Source organism: Botrytis sinoallii (assembly GCF_014898435.1).
Source record: "Botrytis sinoallii strain Bc 23 chromosome Unknown BSIN_024, whole genome shotgun sequence".
NCBI lineage: Eukaryota > Fungi > Ascomycota > Leotiomycetes > Helotiales > Sclerotiniaceae > Botrytis > Botrytis sinoallii.
Genome location: NW_024066051.1, coordinates 426,795 through 446,191, shown reverse-complemented (window position 1 = coordinate 446,191; position 19,397 = coordinate 426,795). Strand labels below are relative to the sequence as shown.

Here is a 19,397-nt window from a genome sequence, read left to right as displayed (position 1 = left end):
TTAAATCAACGCGACCAGACTCAGAGAATGACTCGGAAGTACACGACAACGAGGCAGTGTTTTGAACATTGAAAGCTGTGCAGTTTCAAGGTCCCCACCAAATACACACTTGTCTGGATAACCATCCTTTCGACTTGCCAAGCCACTCTCATCAGGCAGCTCAGATTGAGTTGGAAAAGTAATGATTTTCATAAAGAGTTGAAAGAACCGGGCGCATACTCCGTACAATGGACCTGGTAGTAATCAATCAACCAAGTCTTATGTAATTAAAAAGGGAGGTCAGTAAGGGAGCAAAGTACAATATGTACAACATTCGATAGTGGGGGTTGTGAACAATATCCATCTGTCTGGATGATGAGTTCAAATATTCTATTCTTGCATGCCACATATGATGATACAAGGGACCCATGCCGTGGCTGACATATGTAGCTTTTCGTTCCTTGATTTTGTGTTCCTGAATCTCAAGGGGTGAGAAGGTCGAGAAGGATATCTATATACATATACATAGATGTATTGCCGGCAGTAAAATGATTGGTTATTCATTGCACAATCTTCCTCTCCTTTCACTCCGTATTTTCAGTTCTCCTGAAATTTGGCTGTTGATAGAATGGTTGTGGCCAACCTCGCGTTGGGTCGAGGATGGCAGCTCTTCAAGTATCATTGTCCAAAGGGTAAGGTAATCTGATATCATCAATGTACTTTCTTTCCTTTCTTTTCTTTTTTCGGAAAAAGAAAAGTGTTAGAGGGGTCGGGGTTTGCCTTGTGGCATATTGAGGCGGCAACCTTCAATCAAGCCTTCTTCCTCTTCCAATCTTATGGTCAAAAGCTTGGAATTCTTCTCGTGACGTCGTAATGTACTAATTCCCTGCGAAGAGATTGGTTATCATCGAGGTAGAGGTAAAGGAAGGCAGCTAGTTTCGGGTAGACTTGGAGTCATACGAAGGAGGCAGTCATCCTTTTTCGCCAGTTCAGATCCAGAGTCTGTTCATATCCAGCCTCTTCAGATTGCGAGGTTTTGTCGAGGCTTTCTTCAAATTTGGAAGGATCTCGGGATGAGGGGGAGCGATATTGATAAGAAGAAATTTGCTCAAGGTCACGAGCAAGAACAAGTCAGAGAGAACGACAGAAGAGATTATTGTGGTGTTGATATTGGGAATGGTACTCGTGGTGAGTCGGAATCCTTTCATAGGTTTATTAGAGTGTCCTTTCCGAGTTTATAAAATCGCGGGCTTTCAAGTGAAAATCCAACCGGCCTTATACGATATTGTTAGTACTTTCTGGGTATATATGCATATTATACTGTAACCATGACGGCGCCATTACTACCTGTTGTATACAAAACACTTCAGAGCATTCTGTGAATTCAGCAATAAATCTTTCAATTCACCTTAAAAATCTACCTTCACCCCTTTTCATCTTCTAGAATTGTATCTGGCAAGGCTACTACCCTCTAAGCTTGTCCAGAGAAAATCTTCCTGGGGCAAGTTCTCAGCTTCCTAGACCCTTGATTCAATTCCTCAACTCTCAATGTCTCTCGTCAACTCACCCCAAACGTCTTCAATAATTGAAGTTAGCTGATTGAATTATCTTATTATCAAGAGCAAACGATGGATGCCTCAAACAGAGCGATCTACGTTGAAGAAGGCGTAGATGTGTCTTTCGGAATTGGCAATGGTAAGAGTTTCTCTCTCATTACTTGACAGCCGCCTCCGATCTAGGAGCCGAAACCTGAAAGTGTGCAGTTTTGTCTGTCAATAAAGAGAGCACCTAGCTAATGTTATCATCAAAAGTCTCCTCTAGATACGCATCTAAGACCAGGCCATGCTCACCAGCTTTATCGGATGCATCCTCGTGTACTCTGAGAGAAAGCTCGCCAGAGCCAGAAACATGGTCGAATCCCATATCAACAGATTCCACAGTACTCGATACGCAGCCTTCTTTCAAATCTCTCTCCATATCACCCGAGACATCTGACACGCCTATAACACCTGCAACACCAGCCAAAAAGCGGTCTTTGGAGGAAAGTGAGCTATCTTTCACGAATCTGGAGATCTTTAATGCTTCCAAGCGCCACAATGGGACTCCACTCTCATCGTTTCGTAGTGCTTGTCACATGAGTTCTAGACCTCTTCAGTCCTGCAACACTCCGCACGCTGCTTCGCTCGGCCAGAGAATCCCATTAAATAGCCTTCGTACTCACCGAATCAATCCCGAGGTTGTATCTCCAATTTCAAATCAGTCCAAAACTGCTCGCGCTGAAACCAATACCCCTCGCCAGGACCCTATCATCGCAGCTCCGAAGGAAATCATTAATATCGACGATGAAGAAGACTTCCCTGCTTTTCAAATACCTCCCGGAGTCGAAGTCATTGATCTAGACGAATATGAGAAAGAAAGTGAACTTGAGGAGGATATCTTTGGCATTGAGCAACGTGCTGGGGCTCAAAGTAACTTTCAACGTGCTTTTCTTGCCGACAGAAATCCTGAGATCGTACCTCCCAATATAGAAATTCAATCACTAGCATGGAAATCTAGTCTTCTCAGACCCGAGAAAACAGTAGAGCTGAAGAACGGAACTTTCCTGAAAATCAAATCAATCGTCAAGAATCTCGCAAGTGATGAGATTTCGATCAGAGGGTGGAAGCTCGTGCGTACTCGAGATCGAATGCTTGGTGGTGTTGCAGGAAAGAAGAGAAATGAGCTTGCATTTATTCATGAGGTTGATAGGGACGACAAACGAGATGTATGGGAACAATCTGTACATACGATTCGAGCGGATGATGTTCTGAAGATCCGCCGCTTGATTTGTACTAATAGACTTCTGCCGGAATGTAGATACAATAAAGATGACATTCCGGTGGAGATTCGAAGTAAAGAAGAGAATGAGATACTAAAATATATAGAGGAGGAGATGGTATTGGTGGCTAGAATCGCGTTTGTGGCTAGATATCCGAATGCAGAAGCGAGAGTAAGGAAAGGTGCACTTGTCGATAGACCCAGAGAATCGGGAATTTTGAGATCTCTGCAGAAAAAAGAGTGCACAGAAGGTTATTATATCGATCCAGATGAGAAAAAGAGGGGGTGGAGAGGAGAAACTATTTTGGGCGGCTCGGGAAATCTCGACAACGAAAGAAATGGATTCAATTTCAGCTCTCAATACACATACGGCGATGGATGTGAGTTCAAATCCCTTGACATTTTTAGACTCATCTAACAAAAGCGCTCAGACTGCGGAGCAGGAGGTATGACCCGTGGTGCTATAGCAGCCGGTCTCAAAGTGAAATGGGGCTTCGATTTCAATCCACACGCAGGCGAGACATGGCAAAAGAATTTTCCCGATGCAAAATTCCATCTCTTGCCTGTCAATGAATTCGCCGCTCTCCCTGATCCGCGCAAGAAACTCTGGGTCGACATCCTCCACCTCTCTCCTCCCTGTCAAGTCTTCTCGCCAATCCACACGTGTCCAGGACGCAACGACGAAATGAACTACGCGGCTCTCTTCGGCGTTATGGCTGCAACTGAAAAAGCCAGACCGAGAATCGTAACTCTAGAACAAACTTTTGGGATCCTGCATCCGAAACACAAAGATGCTTTTAATGGGCTCATCGCCTGTTTTACGAATCTGGGTTTTGATGTTTCGTGGAAAGTGGTGAGCTTTCAGGGATATGGGACGCCGAGTCGTAGGTCTAGATTGATTATTCTTGCATCTTGGTATGTTTTCCCTTAGTTTCTTATCCCTTTATTGTCTTTTCTTACTTTACAACATATTCACAACATGCATAACCCTAACTTCCCCCACAGTCCTGGAGAACCCCTTCCCCACATGCCCCAATACACCTACCACGACCCGCAGCACCTCCACCCCTCCCAAAAACCCTACCTCACCCCCAACAAAGTTCTCTCCACCATCCCCCGCAACGCCCCCAACCACGATCCCTCGAGCGAAAGACTCCACCGCGCAGCCTACACCCCCTGGGACGGCAGCGTCATCTGCCGGGCGATTCTCACCAGCGGCGCCGGCGTCGGTCTCCCAAACGGCACTCGCGGAATGACGAATCGAGAACTCGCTGCGCTACAGGGATTTCCGCTCAAACACGTGTTTTACGGACTGGAAATTAAGAAACAGGTGGGTAATGCGGTGCCTCCAATTTTTGCAAGGAGGTTGTTTGAGAGTGTGAGGAGACAGCTGGAGAGGAGGGATGGGTGGGTTAGGGGAGAGGGGATTGTGCTTAGTTCTGATGAGGAGTAGAAGTAGGAGCTTGGGGATTTGGGATTTGGGAGAGCTGGGGGGATGGCTCAATGTGTTGTTTCTTGATACGTTGGAAGTATATGGGTAGAAATAAAGTACTGATGTGGTTAGAGTGGCAGAGACTCACATACAGAAAAGAAAATAAAACACCATTTGAGTAGCAAGTGTGTTTTTCAGTTCGATTTTTATAACAGGTAAACTACGTAGTTAGACGTCGAAATCTTTCGATTTAATCAGATCTAATCTAATCCAACAGTGTGAAACACTCGAGGTGTTTCGTTCCAAAACCAACCGACATCTAAATCGACCCCCTAAATCAATATACAGAACTTTCCTACTACCTACAACCGATATTTCACTCAGATTTTTGAGATCTTAGTTGTAAATGTCCGATGCGGTGTGCATGACTATGTATTCATGGGATAAGGTAATTACACTAAATCCATCCATCCATCCGTATTTGCATTCCAAAGACATCCGAATATCTCCTGCGAGGCAAGGAAATAAACTCTATCCCAACACTATGAAATTCCGTGGTATTCCAAGATTCCTTATTATTACACCTATAAACCCCCGCTTTGCATGCATAACCACATGCAAAGCCTATCACCTATCCCATTAAACCACACCCAAACAATGATATATATACCTCCACCCCCATCCCCAGCCCTCAGATAAAAAAAACTCCTAAAACCCCGCCTCATCAGCCTTGCCATTCGCATTCCTACTCCCACTCGCCTCCGCACCTCCCGAATTTCGAATCATGATTTCCTTTGGTTTACTCGGTTTCGCTCTTACCACATTCCGAATACTCGCTTCCCTCAACTCCGCGTTACTAAGACCGCTCCTCGGTCTGGAAGTACGGGATTCTCTCCCCGTATCACTACTTCTAGGTCTCTGAGCCCTAATCTCATCATCATCCACCTCTTGTTCTGCCTCTGTCGCATTCATGAAACTGCCCGCTTCCTCCGGCACATTTGAAAGGACGGTTTTGAGATCCCGATCGAGAGTAGTAGTTGGAGAGTCTTTGAGGGACAGGTTTTCCGGTTTTCTATTTGCAGAAACCTTTCCCTTCCAACTTCCTAATCCCAAAACTTTCCAAGCTTTCCCAAGTGAAAATTTCAATTCGCCATCATCTCCGGCATCTAGTTCGACGAGGGGACTAGATGATGATGCGCTGACATCGCTGGCATTGCTCCAATTTCTTCCATGTTGGCTTGGCCGACGGATTGGACTTACATCATGACCGTGGCGCAAATTCTGGTTCCTGAAATCAGGGAGTTCGGATTGTTGGTGTGGGGGGATGTCGAAATAGGATTGTGGTTGTTGAAGAGGAGGGGTGGATTCAACAGAGGGATTACGACGGCCCGACGATGTCTGAGAATAAGCAGAATCCGAGGTGGCTACTGGGTAGTATCCGCGACCTTGAGTTTGGGCGCGGTTACCAGGATAGGCGTGCGGGGAAAAGGGGGAGTATGGGTTAAAGGAAGGTGGGGTTACGACTTCAGGACCGTCGTGTCGGTCAGATGAAAATCGTTCAGTTGTTGGGTGAGAGTAATTTCGGACGCTACGCGACGCTTCTGAACTAGTCATTTGCAGAGGATCGGTTGATATTGAACTCATATCGGATGGTGATGGGTATGAAGGACGATGTCTATGTGATCGAGGGACATTAGATTCACTGCGTGTTTTTGCTTCCTTGAATGCCTTTGTGGCCTTCTTGAGGCGCCTTAAGATACAGAAAGCGGCGATCAGAATCACGAGGAGAATGAAAGCTGCGCCACCTATGATGCCACCAATTTCCGGTTTCGTAAGACCGCTGCTTGTTGGTGTACTCCCATTTGTTGCTTCGGCTTTTGGTATTGCGGTAGCCGTGGGTGTGAGTTTTGGGACGGCCGAAGCTTTTGATGTATTCGCCGGGACTGATGGTGACGCTGGAGTAGAGGCTGTAACTAATGTGGATGTAATAGTCTGTGTGTGCGAATTGCTGTCCGTCGTGGTCAAGGTCTCGGTCAATGTGAAAGTCGTTACTGCCGTGGAATAACAATCACTCAACCCACAGCCCATACCATTCTTACAACAACCGTAGTTCAATGAAGCCGGACATAAATATGAATTGACTCCACAAGTTTGGCTATACGAAACACCGGGAGAAGCGCTACATCCGTCAATTGCGCATGAGTAGCCAGTTGGACAACATCCACCTGTTTCCCTATCAGATAATTTGCGATATAATTTGGCATGTGATAAGAACTTACCTCCGGCATCAATTCCACAAGCTGTATATCCTGACACTCCACAAGCCGAAGCAGGAGCTGCGCTGGTGAGATAACAACTACTTGTACCGCAAGATCTGTTGTTTGGACAGCATCCTCCATTCATCGATTTAGGGCATAATTGATAATAGCTCGGACATTCTGATGCATCCCGTTTTCGCCCTTGAATCGCCTCGTGTATTTTATCCCAATGATTCGAACCCAATTTTCTCTTTACGATGCCCGGGTGTGATAATTTTGGAAACTTCGTCGTCATTGTAACTTGGGTTGTGGTAGTTGCCGAGCAGGATTCTCCATCGCAAACTTTATTAGCGGGGTAGCAATGCCCATCTTTGTTGTTTGCACATTGTTGAATGCCCTCGGGGTATTGATTGTCGAATTTATTATCCATTTGATTTGCCATTGTTTCGCGATATGTGTTTTGACTTTACTAATGCGAATTGTTCGTCTTTCGTTAGATATTATCCTGCAAATGCTTCTTGCTATCGCGAGCGCAATTGTGCAACACAAGCATCTAACGTCTGCCGATCTTTCTGTCCAAACTATTTGGTGCTGTGAGACCTGAAGCTGCAGCATGAAAGTTGGTATCGGCCCGCGAGATTTGCACTTTCGAACAGCGGGGTCTGTACTATAATGTCATGAAGTCTGATTGTATCAACGAAAGAAGGTCTTCGAAATTTAGATCAAGCGACTGTGCCCTTCTGGTCGCAGAAATACCGCGGTATAATGAGTGAACGATCTCTATTTCCCACGCTGTAAATCCCAGTAGAACAAAAACAAGGGTATATATCGCAAAGGGCGCCTCTTACGGACCTCACTTCGAAAATTCCACGTTCGGTAAAACGTGATGCAGGAACATAAACAACGATATTTGAATGAGAAAAATATCAAAAATATCAAAAGACCGACAAAATTCTTACTGAGAAATGCATTTAGTCACAGATGGGCATTTGGCAAAGTGAGAAGATTGTCCCGCTGAGGCTCCATAGCACTTATCTCAGCCTCCCAGGTTTCCATTTTGGGATCGATGACAAGCATGGGCTGATGATTGGTAGTAGTATCCCTATCTGATTGGGTGTTTCTGCCACACAGTATTGGGTGTCGAGGCAGTTCCAACAAATCAGAGTGACTAGGGGCGGAAGGAATCGAAGATGAGTAGAAGATACATTGATGCAATTAGCCAGTAGAAGTGAAGGTGGTGCTGATCGTGTATGCAGGACTACCTATGAGAAAGGACTCAACAAATTGTCATCGGACGTGGCTGGTGGTGTGGCCCGGAAAAGAGCAGCAGTAAATGTAAGATATGTACGTACACTGTCGTGTTGGTCAGAACCCCGCGAAGGAAGAGAAGCTGAGATAAGGATGACTGCGATATGAATGTGATACCAAAGAGTTTCTCCACTCTGCACTCGCGTTGTCTAAATGCAAAGTACAAAGACACAGACAGGAATTTGGTTCTCCTTGAACTATATAATTGACAAGCACGAACTGCACACAGAAAATGCTTGTCGCACCAACTTGGCTGCCAGCATGAATTCTCAAATGGGCAATCATGACCGAAGCTGTCGCTTGTCAGCTGCAAGTATCTATGCAATGCTTCAGATACAAATTTTCTTTTTCCGACATCTCAATTGGTGGAAATGAATCTTCTTCATGCGAGAAAGCGGCGTAGGTCCAAAAATGGTCGCTGTTCAGCCCCCAAATCAATAGATGACAGAGTTGGTTGCATCACAATATGCGTTCAGTGGTTTAGTACATATTGAGATTAGTCATCCACCTGATAAAGGACCATGTAGCTCCATCGCACAGATCATACCTATAATAGTAATAAGAAGTAGATAATAGCTCTCTTCGTTATTTAACATTATTATTGAAAATTTATACTGAAAACTGCACCAAGAACCTAAGCACCGCTCGTGTTCTGGCAAGAAATGGAGATGTCGACCAAATGCCACACGATGTTTGTTATGGATAATCCAAAAGAAAGATCAGAGATGAAGGCAGCCATCTCTCACTCTGCCTCATGAATAGCATCTTCCAAATTCATACTACATCCACATTTCATTCGAACAATATTATGTTTAAGGAATCGGTTCTCATACAATACGAGGAGTGCTGGCTCTTTCCAATTGCTGTATGGTTGGAGTGGTGTGAGGGACATTATACCTGGACAATCTTATAGCTTTGACACACCGAGTCTGGTCGCTCTTCATCTGCTCACTGCTTAATTGCAGTATCCAGAAGTCTGGGTCGCTATGCGTGACTAATTAAGATGGGAAGTCGCGAAATGTCTGATTTTTCCTTGCTTCTGTCTCTTCGCAATGAAGCTTCTTTCTGGAGGAAGGTTCGAATAGTTTGGCAACAATCCTCTATTGATCAGTCCGTTCACTCCTCAACCGTACTTTCCCAGTTTGTCGGGACTCGCTCAGACATTAGAAAAGTCTCATTGCATATTTACTTGCAAGCTCCTGCAATTCGCAAGAGTGCACAATATCTTGTCGTGTTGTGATCTAACAAAAATGCGTTGAGGTGCCTGCACACCTGGACAAGTGTCTTTGGTCATAGCCTAGTCGGTTAGATCAAAATAAAGCTATGATATGCACATCTGAAGAGCTTTCCTCTGTACCCGACGCGTTAGCACTTCTGTTCTTGGAGTGAGATCGGCTAGAAACAGGAAGTGAGGTGTTTCAAGTATTCACAAATTGAAATCAGAGTCTATCCAACACTTGGATCACATTGTACGCGCCTACTCTCTCAATTTCTCTCTTCCCAATCTGAAATAATTATTTGGGAAGTCACTACAGAGGACAAACAGAGTAAATTGGAAAGTCTGTAGGTTGGTGAATTGTTCTTTTTCCTAAGCTCAGTATTATTGTTGATTCCAAAATATCAATTAAACAGAAGGTACGAATCAAGAGTCGCCGATGCCTATGGTTGCTTTCACAGTGATTGGGGGTTTAGGAAGTTGCGTGGGAGAAGAGGTCTCGTAAATGAGTATAAAGGTCCACAATTCATCTCTCATCTTCGTTCTCAATCATACAACTCATACATTACAATATTCATACACAATTCAGATTCCAACATTCAATTATAAAACATTCATCCCAACTATTACGATTACAACAATGGTTCAAATCAAACAACACATTCTCAGTGCTCTTGCACCTATTGCTGCACTTTTTTCTCCCTCTCCTAGTCCAATTCAATCTGCGCCATTCACGCTGTCCGTTGTTTCTGAGAACAAGTATTTAGATGGCTCTTATATACACGGTTGTCACACTGGAGCTGCTCAAACCGCACTTTGTGCTTTCCCCAAGTGTCATGCTCGTCATGGGGAAAACTCTCCGGTATGTTGTCAATCCTTGTGTCTGAATTCACATCAATTCCTGAATTTATATGAGTGACGTACTGATAAGAATTTTCAGACTACCTTCTACTTCAACGTCTCCGCTCCCCTCGGCCCCCATCAGCCCTCAGGATCCCTAGTCTACAACTTGCCATATGATACGGATAAGTTTCTTTCCCAGTCGGCAAAAATGGAGTTTAATCGCTATACGCATGATTTTGCCCATCCTTTGTTTGCACATCCTGACGACACGGAAGGTATCTTTGTCTTCCACCACGATCGCTTGCACCTCAAAGACCATAGAGAGCAGCGATGGTACATCTGCGGTGGATATTCTCCTTTCTCCATCAATAGTTATCCCATTTTGGTTTGGTATCATGGAGTTGGAGATCCACATGCAGAATGTGTCAAGGTGGAGATCAAGAGGGCATTTGTTTAATTCCTGGATGTCGAGTAAAAACGATGAAGTAGTGAGATCTAGGCTATAGGGCAGCTGAGCTTTTGATAGGAATGACTTTTTTTCATTCGAGAAGGAAAATTCTCTGTGTATCAACAGCATTTGGGGGTATTGTTAACCCAGAGGCGGTTTCACTCTTGGGCAAGCGTTAGTTCTGGAAATATAAGTTTTAAATCGAGTTCTATCATCTTAGGTGCTACTTCCCTTGATTGTCTTCATTAATTCTTTTGAGCGAAGATTTTCGAAGGGTGACTGCAGCAGCTTCGGCTGTCGTGTCGTGGTAGACTTCTCGTGTAATTCTTCTCCATTTGCGAGCCGGGAAACCAAGCTTTATGTCAGAACTCTCTAATTTGCATTCTGTACACTACATCCATGCGATTTTCTCATGACTCTTTCTGGAATTATCAAGTAGGAGCCGGCCCCAATAAATTGCATAGACATATTTCTGTCTCGACTAGAGTCGAGATCTGGCCCCTATCACTCATTCCTGAGCATGCCAAGTCCACAGAATCTCCCCTCAAGCGAACACATTATGTTCTGATCCAATCACAATTATTATACTGGTGCATTGTAACATTACACCCCCATCAATAGATGTGCGGAAGCCTCTTGCCGTGGGGGCGGTGCAGGGGAGATTTCTTAAATTTAACTTGGCTGACTCAGCTGAGCTGAGTATCCAGGAACTCGAAATATCTTAAAGCTGACGAGTAATAATCATGTTCTGCCGTGCGAGACGCGCCCCCTTTTCTGAACTTAGACCATGTAGCCAAGCTACAAGTTGAAGCCTATCATTTTTGAAATATGGGATCAAAGTTATGCAGGCCCCAAGGATCTAGAAGTGTTTCAAATTATGCTTCTAAGATTCTGTATTCAGGATTTCAGCGGCCCTCTTATTATGAGCCTCATCTCAAGAAGGTGAAGATATGATTTTTCCCATTCATTGAAGGCAGCCGTAAGTTGATCCAATGACTTTCCAATCTATTCTGATCAAGAGATGTTTGTGAAGTCTACGCAGCTACTACCTGATACAAATATTCATCAGAGGTGTTTTTCTGGATTTTATGGTGTCAATAATGCGTCCTTTCAAGAAGAGTCATCGTATGTGCAATATTTTGATAGTCCCACGCGTTTCAATCATATTTTGTTTAAAATTAACTTTTCTAGCGTTATCCGGCAAGATTAAATACTACAGGCCTCTCGCAACAAGAACGGCGACTCTCATAATCCTGCTGGTAGCCACATTACTGCTCATCGCATTGCTCGAATATTCCTGCCATGTGATTACACAACACTCAGGGTTTGGGTCTACTGCTGAAGAACTTGTCAATATTACTCGCTCGAAGCTGAATGAGAGAAATGCAGATAAACATCAAAAAAGGGCTGGAGAAGCAAGTCTTCCCAATGAGATAAGCCCTTCTACTCCAGTGGGCTCTGCAGCATCCCCTTCTTTAGCTACAACTCCAATGACTTCATCTACAAAGTCTACCACTCAAACAATCTTTAACACTGCCGCGTCTACATATTTGACTGCCAAGGCGACAACAAACATACCGGTGCCAATTGTGATGCTTCTGACTAGTGAATATGTGTCAAAAATCACGGGTTTTCAACCTCCTATTAAAGTACCTATCTTTATTCTAAATCCTACCACCGCAGGTAAGGGATCATCACCTAGCAATGAAGATACCGCAGTGGATAAAGTCCCATTTACCTCCATAAAAGTTTCGGACAGCACCACTATCGAAGTAATCATATTTACATCAACTTCTAATAATTCAGACAGGACATTGGTTGAACCGATCATCACGTCGTCGTCCCCAATACGAATAGCACCTTCAACAAGCAATGGGTCTCAGAATGAGCCAACGACAGGTAATCCCACCTCCGTACCTACTGGGACGGCTAGGAACGACTCAAGTATGTTAGTCATTGTATCAACGTTCAAAAGTGTCTATGAAATTACCATCTTTCACACTAGCTCTAGTACTACTGTCGACAGACCAGTAGCGACGAGTGCCAATTCAAGTGGAACTTTCTTGTATCATAGCAACGGTGCAGTTACTGCACCAGATCAGATCACTTATCGACAATATCTCACAGCTTCATTTTTACCCCTTTTATTGGCTATGTTTTATGCGATTCCATGGCGCATTCTGGAAAACACAGTCCGATATATGGAACCCTTGTATCAACTAAGGCCATTCTCGCATTCCACAGTGTCTGAAGCCATACACATAGATTACGAGAGTCCATCGATATTCATTCTCCCTTTCAAATCTTTATCCCGGATACACCTTACAATGTTCATAACAAGTCTGATCTCAGTCATGATGCTTGCAGTCGCACCTCTTGCTTCGCAAGTCATGATAGTAGTTGAAAGTAATTATTGCGTAGGAACTGGTCTTGCCACCTGCGACAGCTGGGGAATATATCCTAGTTTTGCACGACTTCTCAAAGGATTACTAGGTTCCATTGCAATATTTACACTCTTCTTGATATTTGCAGGACTACGCCGAGATAGTGGTGTAAATAGTGAGCCATTAAGCTTAGCTGGGCTAGCAGTCATACGTCGCAAGACTCCCCTTTCAATACAGGCAATAAACGATAGCGAGACAAAATTAGAAGAAGAGGATATTCGCATCTCCACTCAGGGATATACGTTTTAAATGACAGCAGAAGGGGAGATGGCCAGTACGACACAAGACTCAACTCTCTTAAGGTCCAAGAGACGAGATGATTCCAAGAAGACATCACTATCCAAAGTGCTGAAAGGAATCAGGGCTCGACTACTTCACATTTGCATGCTTTGCTTATTGTGCGGCATTCTTGGAGTAGTAGCTGTGTACTACCAAACAGATGCGGATACCGGATTCAATCGATTCATGAATTCAAAAGGCTTCGGAGTTCGATTCTTTATGACGGCTCTGGGAACGGGAACCAATCTTCTGTGGTCGCGTGTTGACGATGGTTAGTCCCCGAATTTAACAGCAACTGATGTATCGAAGAAAGACGGTGGTGACTGACTAGAACATAGATTTCCGTAAGATTGATCCTTATCATCAGCTCCTTCGCGGCAACGCCAAGCCTCAGAAGTCCCATCTTAGCTCCCGTGCATATGAGTCCCTATTCAGCCCTCATTCCTTCCATAGGAAGAAAACATTATCTCGTCTCTTGGATTTCATTCTGTTCGATCCTCTCAGAGTTTCTACCGACAACCCTAGCAAATATACCATACGGTAAAACGGAGACACGCTTAGTGCTCCTAATCTGTTTTTATCTCGCCATGGCTATACTTTCGCTCATGATTATTGGTGTTGTTCTACTCCTCCTTAGATCTCGTCATGGTGTCAAGAGTCTTCCCAAAAAGCCTTGTACAATTGCAGCAAGGCTAGAGTATCTAGACCCAACTGGCGAGGTGGACGATTCGAACTTATTGAGAATTCTTGATGGACTAGCTTCACTCGAAAGAGAGGAGAGAGACGCACGGATCATTTCAAGGGTTAAACTATACAGTATGGGTATTGGCGAAGATGGGAAATTAAGAATTGATGAAGATGAGAGAACTGTGGGTAAATAGAGGAAGTAGAATCGTGATGGTGAAGACTTCTAATGTTTGAATGCCTCTCATGACATCCCGAGTTGCTTATTCAGATACTGGAAACTAGATACAAGATACATTCAAGATACATGACGTTATCATCATACCAGTCACAGCAGGAAGCGGAGGATATATTGATGGTTGTGATAGTTATGGAATGGGTTCTGGCAGATACTTGATGCCTTGTTCCGCTAGTTGGGTGCGGGAGGTGGCATATTCATGTATCCGATATATGGCTGAATTGAGGCGATCATGACGGATGAGAGCATCCGCAGAGATTATTCGGATACGATAAGTTCATGACGATTTTGATATAATACTACTGTAGTAACAACTTGTTGCTATTAGTAGATATAAAAAGTAAGAGGAAATTATGAACATCATTTTGATGCCTTGGCTCTCAAACGTCCAAAACTCCTAAAAGTCTAAATTGTATGTTTATCAACTTATAACTATATGCAATAGAGCAAATATATAAAAATCACACAGACAAACATCCAAGTCTAACTTCCTGTTAGGGATGATCCACTTTGATCTCACCTCGAATTGAACAGAAGATATTAGTATACGAATAAAAGAAAACCGCTTAAGTTGTCACTCTATTACAACTCGATGTTTATCTATGGTATTGTTTAGGTAGACCCTGGGCTATTTCTAGATTCAATCTGGATATATATTATGAAGAATAGTTGAAAGTGGTTGAACTAGCAAGATAATGAAATAATTGTTAGAAATATTAGATTCCAAGGACTATAAATGGAATTCGAGATATTATTTAGTTTATAAGTATCTATTCAACGATATAAAACCCTTCAATCAAAGCAAAAAGAGGAAAATACAAATCAAAAAGAAAAACAAATTGGGATAGATTAATTACGATCGAAAGGAGTTATTAGGCTAGGTAAACAATTGGAAATGGATACTTCAATCAAACCGAGGAAGGAATAAGCTATCCGAATTTCCGAAATCAATTTGAGAAAGGAGCAGATTGGACGAGCTCTTATATAGAGAATCAAATTGGAAGTTTCCTATTATTCGATATGAGCGAGACCCTTATCCTACTATATTCTATTCGATCACAATCAACTACTGTTGATTATCGATACAAAAATGCCTTATAGGAAGTTATGAATAATCAAATCGCCACAAGACAGGGGGACAATCATAGAGTCTTAAAAGAGGGCAAAGAGATCAAAAGGGACTTCCCTATATATACCTATCCCCCCCCTCCACTCCCGCTTCCACTCCCACGCCCAACGGCCTAAATAATGCGGGTGCTAGCTCGCACAAAACATATACATAGATCTAACTCCAAACCTCGCAAGCTTCGAAAACATCCACCCGACTTAAAATATCGAAAACATCCGATTATCAAAACTCCCGTAACACTTATCTGCTATTCATAATACGCAACCACTCATACATAATCAGCAGAATTTTCAATATCCGGCAAGTAGTAGCGACTATACGATTTCCTCCCTATTCTTGATACACAACTTTAATTCGTCATCGTGTGGTAGTCTGTCTGTCTGTCTACTCCAAGAATTTATCTACCCCTGCCAAGACTCGGTTGATAGACTGATCGGCTCACTTTATTGTATCTGTGAAATCCAGCCGCCATAATACCTAGGTATTTCAAGAGCGTAAGTAAATGGAACGGGTATCCGATAGTGCGATCTGCAATCTAACAATAGAAGATTTTGAATGTTTAAGAGAAGTTAGAAATGTGAAGATAGTTTAATATTTTAATCAAATTTAATATCTCGAATGATTTGAATATTCTATTTGGTTTGGGGATTTGATAATATTAATCTTCATTTCATTGTTGGATTGTAGTTTGGACTCTTGCTACCTATTGGATACCCTGGAATAGATGTATATCAACCACCTACGTTAAGGAGACTACCGAAAAGTCTCTGACGATTTTTGGAATGGCAAATGATGTTCTAATAAGGTTCTTCTATCTTCTATCTTGTAATTTGTAAAGATGGTCGGTATATTGGGAGAGAAAATGATGTGAGGAGGTGGGGGTTGTATTTTTCCAGCATCGTATGGTGGGGATGAGCAGCTTCTCTAACCCCATATCGGTGGGTTGAGATCTGTGGTCGATTTTGGGGGGGTAGGTGGTAGACGAAGAACAGTTGGAACAATCCGTTGGCATAGATGATATCACATCTATTCCCGAACACAAAATACACCGCTTAAAACGTCCCAGTTTCAGTCTCGCTCTGACTCTCACTCTCGTTTTTATTTCTCAAAGCCCCAAAATCAAATCCCCGATCCATCCCCAATCCATCTCTCTCCACGATGGATTGGAAAAATATCCATACCATCCAAATCCAATCTATTTTGTTTGAGAAATGAAGAGGGAGTACATACTCTACGGCACAGCGCGAATATTTTATTGGAAATCAGAATGAGTACTACGATCAGATAATGCGGTATAGAGGTACACAGGAAGACTCTCGGATATGTATTTAAAAAAATCCCCGTTCGAGGACTCGAAAAATGGGAATTTTGAGAAGCATTTTTCCAGAATGCCGAAGCATATAATGTGTTCCGAATCCGAAGAATGAAATGGAACGAGGGTTGATTTACAGAAACTGTTTTAGAGAATCGTGGGTACTCACTACTCACCCCTAACTACCCCCCCTTATGACGCAGAGAATGTTCTCGATTAGTCAAAGAGTGAAAAATGGGACATCGTCTTCTTCAATGCCGCGATGACGTTCGCAGCGTGAGTATATGCGCAGATCCACACTTGGGGTTTGAAAAGCTGCTATGCATTAGGTCGTTCTAGACTTTAATTTTGACATCTTCAGTACCTGTAATCCTCTCTGGTTATCACTTCCCCGAGGGCGAGATCACTGCTCTTTTAGTCTCAGTTGGGGAACTTGGCGAAGATCTTGCTCTTCTGTCGATCACCCCTCTTTCCGAAACATATTGCTTGGCTTCGGTCATCTGAATTATTTTTTCATTTTTGTAGCTGCAGATTCTATTTTCATGTTTGGGGGACAAACCATAGAAAGTTCGACGTCCTAGGCTATTTTGGGACTACACAGGTATACTTTGATTTATTTATTTGATCATGCAAACTACATTGAATGGAGGGATCATGACTAGTCTATTTGGGAAGGCAAGGTGCGGTATTTGGGGTTCATTCTCCTAGAGATTCGTATATTTGTATACTAGGCCAAATTGTACGATTGTATGGCAATACATGAAGCGTTGGAAGAAGGGGAGACCACAATGGATTTCCCCTTTGCATCTCCACTCTCAGACATATGGGTTTAAACCAATTTATGAACTGCACGCCCAAGATTTAGACCAGATCTGATTATGTGGCCCATTTGTCATACTGGTATCAGACAATGAGCTCTCTGACGTCGCCGCTGAGGGAGAGGGCCCTTGGGACGAATAGGGGGGGGGGGGGATCAAAGAGAGAAACATCAACAGAAAGAGAAAGAGCCAAGAAAGGAGCAATGCAGATAATCCAATTAACCGAAGCAGGCTCTAGAACAAAACATGCAGCAGCACACACCAGGAGTAGACAAGTAATCAGTTATCAGTAATCAAAAAACTACCCATCAAGCAAACAAATCCAAAAGGTGAAAACTATTGATCATCAAACCGCAATCCAGACTACTGGAGTTCCTACAACTATGCACATGGTAGTCATCAATGAATATCTTTTTCGCCCATCTCAACTGAGCTGCCCAGCTGCTCCGATCGTATCGCCGACACCCCTATCACCTGATAGAAGCAATAAGAAATTCAGGTATTGCGAATGGAAATCTTGCTGCTCTTGTCACATTTCATCTTGTGAATCGGGATCTTCAGTGAGAGGCATCATGTGATCCGCATTGCATTGGTCGGGCGTGGGGTGGGTGTCTTTCCCAATGTTTGAAGACTACTTATGTCTGTTTCGTGCAACCCTAGAACAGGAATCGAAGAAAGGATGTGTGGGGGTTGTGTTCAGATCTTGTGCTTTAGCTTGATTCTGTGATGATTTCGATGGTAAGTCTTGACGAATATCCTTGTAATTTCTAGGGATTTGACTTTCTATATCTGATGTTTTTTTGAGAGAAGACATATTTCCATATTCAATCTCGTATAGATATTGCTTTGGCTTTCCTTTCTATGCTTTGTGCTGCTTTTTGCGAAGATCTCGCAGAGTAAGTGAATTAGTTCCTATGGGTAACAATATCCAGTTCTCTTGGTGACTCTCCAGGCAAAACTGTGTAGTAGATCTGTGATATCACAACTGCTTTGTTGGCTTAGTTCTTGTTTTGTACCTTATATGGAGCGTTCTAGGCTTGAAAGTGTTTTTGTTTGTTTTGAAATAGCTTCCATACTGATATCCCCAAATCAATTCTTCACGAAAGCAGGATATCCACTACTTACTCCAAAACCTCAGGTTGTTTTTTCTCTTTTCGTCACAAATTGCATCCCAAACCTCTTCTCTACTTTGTTAATTTCTCTCCTGCCCATCCATTCATTTTGCTTTTGCGAAGGTATAGTAAATTGTGGATACGTAGGAATTGAATATTGTAGTATTGAATGCAGTAACTCATGGACATACCGAATCCACTTGGACTAAGTTTGGGCAACCACTGTCTCAATCATATGCAAAAGCTTGATAGACAGATGAATCGATGTATTAATTTCTGGAGACTTGGCATGACTATTTCAACACCCTACCCATTTCCTTTCTTTCTCACTCGAAAATATTGTTAGACAAAAGATTACACTGCGCATGTAGTTAAAATTGACGTATCACGAAAGGTCATCCAACCTCGTGGGTGCGGGACGTTTATTGTCTGTGTGTATACGGGTAGCATGCATATCCGCATCCAGAGTGAGCTTGGACTCTAGCTTGGCTTTGCTTTCAGTCTACCTGCAGTATATGTAAACAGTAGGTAGGTAGCTCCTGGTATGACTTCATATAGATGGCGATATCTGGAAATTTTGGATGAAAGGGTACAATGATTCGTATGCACCGCTACATTTCGACAAAAGAAAGATGAACGACCGGTCATGCCAAGTCATGCAGTATGTACTTTTCCTTACATTTTACATACAGACATGTTGAGAAATGATGTGAGGCTCACCTCAGGTAAGACACTATACCATGGTAATCGCACATTCATCTCACTATAGCAACTATGCAATAGCGTATGATACTAATGCAGATAAAAACCAATGTCATACCACCGCTGGAAAAAATTAAGGCCCGGTACTGGATGATCTACATTGGCAGTTGGTGGGTACATGCGCATATGTTTCACATATGAATAAGCATTATGCTGCAGCCGTGTAGATGAGTGGCTGTTGCACAACCTTATTGTCAATTGCCAATGAGGAGTTTCTGGATAGTGGCTGGAAACAAGGTGACTCGTATTGAGAAGGAATTTTTGAGAGGAAGACCATAAGGGGTTTGTTCATGGTAACTTTTTGTTATGTGTTTATGA

At 43.0% G+C, this 19,397-nt stretch overlaps 5 protein-coding genes across 5 annotated transcripts; 4 read left to right on the top strand and 1 right to left on the bottom strand.

The window, feature by feature from the left end:
• Positions 1-1,052: 1,052 nt before the first annotated feature.
• On the top strand, positions 1,053-4,249 carry EAF02_010199 (uncharacterized protein; the record flags this gene model as incomplete). The annotated part of the gene is made up of 5 exons (XM_038906247.1): positions 1,053-1,212; positions 1,600-1,674; positions 1,791-3,176; positions 3,228-3,711; positions 3,802-4,249. The coding sequence occupies 5 exons, from the start codon at positions 1,053-1,055 to the stop codon at positions 4,247-4,249; spliced, it is 2,553 nt and encodes an 850-aa protein (XP_038753974.1).
• A 390-nt stretch (positions 4,250-4,639) lies between these two features.
• On the bottom strand, positions 4,640-8,153 carry EAF02_010198 (uncharacterized protein). The gene is made up of 2 exons (XM_038906246.1): positions 6,508-8,153; positions 4,640-6,453 (listed from the first exon to the last, which is right to left on the bottom strand). Exons 1-2 carry the CDS (start codon positions 6,926-6,928, stop codon positions 4,937-4,939), a joined length of 1,938 nt encoding a protein of 645 aa, XP_038753973.1. The 5' UTR covers positions 6,929-8,153; the 3' UTR covers positions 4,640-4,936.
• Positions 8,154-9,650: 1,497 nt separating this feature from the next.
• EAF02_010197 (uncharacterized protein) lies at positions 9,651-10,310 on the top strand (the record flags this gene model as incomplete). Its single annotated transcript, XM_038906245.1, has 2 exons — positions 9,651-9,872; positions 9,951-10,310. 2 exons carry the CDS (start codon positions 9,651-9,653, stop codon positions 10,308-10,310), a joined length of 582 nt encoding a protein of 193 aa, XP_038753972.1.
• A 1,091-nt stretch (positions 10,311-11,401) lies between these two features.
• On the top strand, positions 11,402-12,994 carry EAF02_010196 (uncharacterized protein; the record flags this gene model as incomplete). The annotated part of the gene is made up of 1 exon (XM_038906244.1): positions 11,402-12,994. The coding sequence occupies one exon, from the start codon at positions 11,402-11,404 to the stop codon at positions 12,992-12,994; it is 1,593 nt and encodes a 530-aa protein (XP_038753971.1).
• Positions 12,995-13,210: 216 nt separating this feature from the next.
• Positions 13,211-13,905, top strand: EAF02_010195 (uncharacterized protein; the record flags this gene model as incomplete). Its single annotated transcript, XM_038906243.1, has 3 exons — positions 13,211-13,295; positions 13,363-13,564; positions 13,662-13,905. The coding sequence occupies 3 exons, from the start codon at positions 13,211-13,213 to the stop codon at positions 13,903-13,905; spliced, it is 531 nt and encodes a 176-aa protein (XP_038753970.1).
• Between the last annotated feature and the right edge of the window lie 5,492 nt (positions 13,906-19,397).

What these genes read in the sequence shown, in the direction of transcription:
- EAF02_010198 (XM_038906246.1), bottom strand. Translation starts at nt 6,928, where the DNA reads ATGGCAAATCAAATGGATAATAAATTCGACAATCAATACCCCGAGGGC. An exon ending in TTGTGGAATTGATGCCGGAG is followed by an intron (nt 6,454 to 6,507) that starts GTAAGTTCTTAT and finishes ATAGGGAAACAG; the next exon opens with GTGGATGTTGTCCAACTGGC.